General features: G+C 43.1%; 2 protein-coding genes across 8 annotated transcripts in view; both read left to right on the top strand.

The window, feature by feature from the left end:
• Positions 1 to 3,308, top strand: part of LOC143032287 (uncharacterized) — a 12,705-nt gene extending 9,397 nt beyond the window's left edge. The window contains exons 6-7 of the mRNA XM_076196761.1: positions 1,620 to 1,673; positions 3,115 to 3,308. Of these exons, the coding sequence (XP_076052876.1) occupies positions 1,620 to 1,673; positions 3,115 to 3,308 (248 nt within the window). The remainder of the gene's footprint in view (positions 1 to 1,619; positions 1,674 to 3,114) is intronic.
• LOC143032304 (uncharacterized) overlaps positions 1 to 5,000 on the top strand; it is a 751,965-nt gene that overhangs the window by 439,392 nt on the left and 307,573 nt on the right. The gene's annotated exons all lie outside the window — the stretch shown is intronic.

Genomic DNA, 5,000 nt, shown 5'->3' on the forward strand with positions numbered 1-5,000 from the left:
AGACAAGATCTGAAAATATCCGACTCATCGTCATCGATTGCACGGATCTGAGCGAAGAAAAGGCCTTCGTGTCCGTTAAATAGTCCCCTCCAGCAACCAACAGCGGTAAATGAGAACGATGTCCGCCCGCCGAGCGGAGAACACTCCGTTAAATGAAAGAACAGTTTCTTGAATATAAAACCTGGCCGCTAAATCGAGAACAATCGGATCTAGACTCCACTTAATCGAGAATATTCGGTTGTCGTACCCGCTAAATCGAGAAAATCCGTATATCTAGTCCGCTTAATCGAGTGCGTTCGGATATCAAGTCTCCTAAGTCGAGAACATTCGGATATCGACTCCGCTACATTCGGTTATCGAGTCTGCTAAATCGAGAATGTTCGGTTATTCAGATCCGCTAAATAGAGGACATTCACCTTTTGAGCTCATTAAGTAAGGAACCTTCGGCTTTTGGATCCGGCAAAACGTTCGCGTATTGGGTACAAAAATAAGAAAAAGAAAAAAAAAAAGTCCAGGTGCAATCCATCAAACAAGACATATTATATTCATTTGATATGAGAGTTGACAGGAAGATGAAGAATGCTCGCTACCTTCTCCACCCACATCCAAAAACCTCACTCGTCTGACAACCTTAACCGTAATCCTTCATACAACCAATACACCTCACCCTCCAAACTATAACCCCATTCCAACCCAGACACTACACCTACAACCCACCCATCTGAGAAGAACGCACCTACCCGTACTCCTATCCCCTCTCTTCCACCCCACCCAGACCCTAAACCCACCAACACCCAACCCCACTGTAACTCAACCCCGACACAAACCCAACCCCTCTCACCTCACGCACTGATCCATCCTAACCCAGACCGAGCACCCACACAACCTCAACCTCAACCGTACCCCGCTTCCCCCTCACCCTCCCACAAGGCTGGAGCTGGAATCATTAGCATTCCCTGCGCCCCTTGCAATGTTTGGTCTCACTGCAGTGGTCGCCCCTTCCGCAAGAAGAAGAAGAAGAAGAAGAAGAAGAAGAAGAAGAAGAAGAAGAAGAAGAAGAAGAAGAAGAAGAAGAAGAAGAAGAAGAAGAAGAAGAAGAAGAAGAAGAAGAAAAGAAGAAGAAGAAGAAGAAGAAGAAGAAGAAGAAGAAGAAGAAGAAGAAGAAGAAGAAGAAGAAGAAGAAGAAGAAGAAGAAGAAGAAGAAGAAGAAGAAGAAAAGAAGAAGAAGAAGAAGAAGAAGAAGAAGAAGAAGAAGAAATATCATCTTGCGCAAGTACGAAGACCACAACGCAGGTCTCGATCCTCTGCATCCTGCCCCAACCCTATGTTCTTCTCTTCTATCCTCCTCCCGCCATGCCTATCCCCTTCGGAAAGCAACTAATGTTTACCTATCCCTCTGCACTTGACCATTCCATAGACAGGAAACACACCCACCCACATACACACACAGAATACACACACACACACACACACACACACGCACACACACACACACATACATCGACAACACTCAAACACATACACACATTCACAGAAAACTGGGACCGAAGGCGTACGAAAACGCGCCTTTTCTCTAAAGGGTGAATTATGATTCCTTTCGTCGGTAGCGACACGGCCAGCTCTCTCTCTCTCTCTTTCTCTCTCTCTCTCTCTATCTCTCTCTCTCTCTCTCTGGGGGAGAAATAGGAGCCTTTGGCCGGTTCTGGACACACCAGCCGTCAGCTGCTGGTGCTCTGACTTGCATACGGAGGAGTTGGATGGAAAGCTAAAGCTCAGGTCCTGCAGCACCCAGCTCTTCACAATTATTATCAATTTACACCATACCGCAGTTAAAGTAATTACTCACTGACAGATAAATTAATTCTTAATTTGTCGGGATAAAATACGCACGTTCGGTTGGGGCTGCCTTGATAGGCGCTCCTGGTGGGGCGGTGTAATGGGTGGGGGCGGATTGAGGAAGCGGTGGAGGGGAGAAGGAGGAGGAGGGGCAGGAGGAGGAGGAGGAGGAGGAGGAGGAGGAGGAGGAGGAGGAGGAGGAGGAGGAGGAGGAGGAGGAGCAGGAGGAGAGGGGTAAGGGAAGGGCAGGCAGAGGAGGAGAGGTTTGAAGAAGGAAGAGAAGGGAAGGGAGGATAGAAGAAAATGACGAGTTGGATGAACTTGGACTTGATAAGTGGATGAGAAAAGGAGGAACGGAAGGGGCGTGATAGGGTTGGGTTTCTAGATTAAGGAGAACGGAGAATCTAGATGTGGTTTGACAATGGGTAAAGAGGACAGAATAAATGACGGGCATTGACAAGCAGATGACTAAAGAGTAGGTGACCTGAACCGGTCAGGGAATTTAGACAGATAGACTGACTGACTGACAGAAAGATAGACACAAATTGACAAGTAGACAGAGAGACGAAAGAACAGAAGGACAGAGAGATGAAGAACAGAAAGAGAGAGAGACGAACGAAGAGAAACACAGACAGAAAGACACAATCTGACTGATAAACGGAGACAGAAAAGGAGACAAGGAAAGACAGAAAGAGAAGGAGAGTGACACATGTAAGATGAGAGAAGTCCAGAGGCAACTGCCCACGTTGTGTCTCAACAAGCCACAGACAGACAGACAGACACACACAGAAAACAGCCAGACAGACCAGTGAGCTAAATTCACAGAAGCAAGATGTGTAGGAAAGGAAATGAACTCAAAGAGAGAGCAGCATGATCACAAGGGTTTGAAATCCCTAAAGAGTATTTGATAATTATGACCTAGCAGGGCAAACTATAAATCAGAGACAAAGTTACTTAAGGTAAGACATATGAGCAACACTGCGATGATTATATGGCAAGAAGGTAGCAACAGATCGGGAAACGTGTATGATAGCAAACAGAGTGTCAATGCAACCTAAAGTAAAGGTATAGGGCAAGCGGATAAGATAGCAAACAGGGTGTCAATGCAACGTGAAGTATAGGTATAGGGCAAGCGGATGGGGCAGTAAACGAAGAGAGAGAGAGAGTGCACGGCAGGCAGCTCATCATAACGATGTAAAGACGCGTTTGCAAGTCACCCCACTAGTACAGAGTCAACACAGCAAATCTTACGCACGCGCACACACACGTACACACACACATGCACAGGCACACACACACACACACACACACACACACACACACACACACACACACACACACACACACACACACACACACACACACACACACACACACACACACACACACACACACACACAGGCACGCACGCACGCATACACACACACACACAGACGAACACACACATACATAAGAACACGAACACAATCTGACATATACATATTTACATGCAAGAAATCGAAAGTCACGTATATTTTGACAGACATAAGCACGTACGTAGACAGACAGGAGCTCAAGCGTACACACACATCACAACACATGCGCACACACACACACACACACACACACACACACACACACACACACACACACACACACACACACACACACATTTCACATTTATCCATATACTAATCTCACAAATAGGGAAGTACGTCTTTTGTATAATTTAATTCTGCCTTTTTCTCGATATTTTGTGCGTTGATGACGTAATCGGAGGCGTACTGGTTCCGCATTCGTTTAGCTGTGGGTTCGAATCCCGCACTTTTCTCCGACAGTCAAAGCGCACAGAGCGAAGGTGACTGCTTCGGCCGCAGCTACACGTCTCCCGACGTAGACTCCTCACTATCACATTTATGGAGACCGTCTTATTGAGGTGCAGGAGTGTCCTTCTCGGGCTAAGGGTCTCCTTATGAAGAAATACCTTCAGTAACATAAATACACACAACAGGGGAAGATAATATTCAGGCGGGCATCCGTTCCTGCATACACAAAAACGTACACATAATGTATGCACATACCAAGAGAAGAAGTAACTTAACAGACACACATGTAAACATCAAGACCAGAACAAAGACCCAATACATGGTCTTACTTCTGTCCCTCACACGTACTGCACACAGGGGCGCGCTCGCGCACACACATGCACACACAAAGGCGCACACGCGCGCACACAAACAAGATAAGAATTGCATACACGCGAGCGCGAAAGCGTACATACATTATACACGTACATGTATGTGTAATGTATATTGTAAGTGCACATATGTCTTTATATATATATATATATAAAGTATATGTACTTTTACATTCATATATACATATATGTACACATATATATATATTCATATATATAATGTACACACATACATATATATATACATATACGTATCTCGTACACGTTTACATATAACTATACATGTGAAACAATATCTTTTCTGTATGTGGGACTTATGCGCGCAAGGACTTCCAGCCAGACCCAGCTTTGAGTAATGACCGAGCTCCTTCAGAAGCTCTAGACAAAAAAAAAATAAGAAAAATCTCTGAAACAAATAGATTTACGAAATAATTTTTCCTTCCTCCATATCTGCTGCCTACCCAGTTCGACCTCCAGCATTCTCCACCATTTTTTGTCTTAATCTCATTTACTATATAGTTTCTCTCCTTATGCCTTCCTCCTCTATTATACCTTAATCAGTATAACTCGTACTTGTCTATGTCTGTTTCTAGATGGGAAAGGAAACAAGGAGATAATGAGTACAGAGGCTGAAAGTGAAAGGAAATATGTGTATCACACCAACAGTTTCACTTTTATTTATTCACGAGCAAATATACAAACGTTTTGTACATATGCATTTACATTTGTAAATTACATACATATGTATGCATTCATGTGCAGCTTATATATATAATATATATATATATATATATATATATATATATGTATATATATGTATATGTATATATATATATATATATATATATATATATATATATAAAGTATATAAGTATATGTATAGTTGTATGTAAAGAAATACCTAGATATTTGGATAAATCCACATATTCCTATATTCATTATAATCTTCATTACACGCGGGATTTTTATATATATGTATATACCCACA

Source organism: Oratosquilla oratoria, chromosome 13 (genome assembly GCF_046742065.1).
Source record: "Oratosquilla oratoria isolate Oo_2021 chromosome 13, ASM4674206v1, whole genome shotgun sequence".
NCBI lineage: Eukaryota > Metazoa > Arthropoda > Malacostraca > Stomatopoda > Squillidae > Oratosquilla > Oratosquilla oratoria.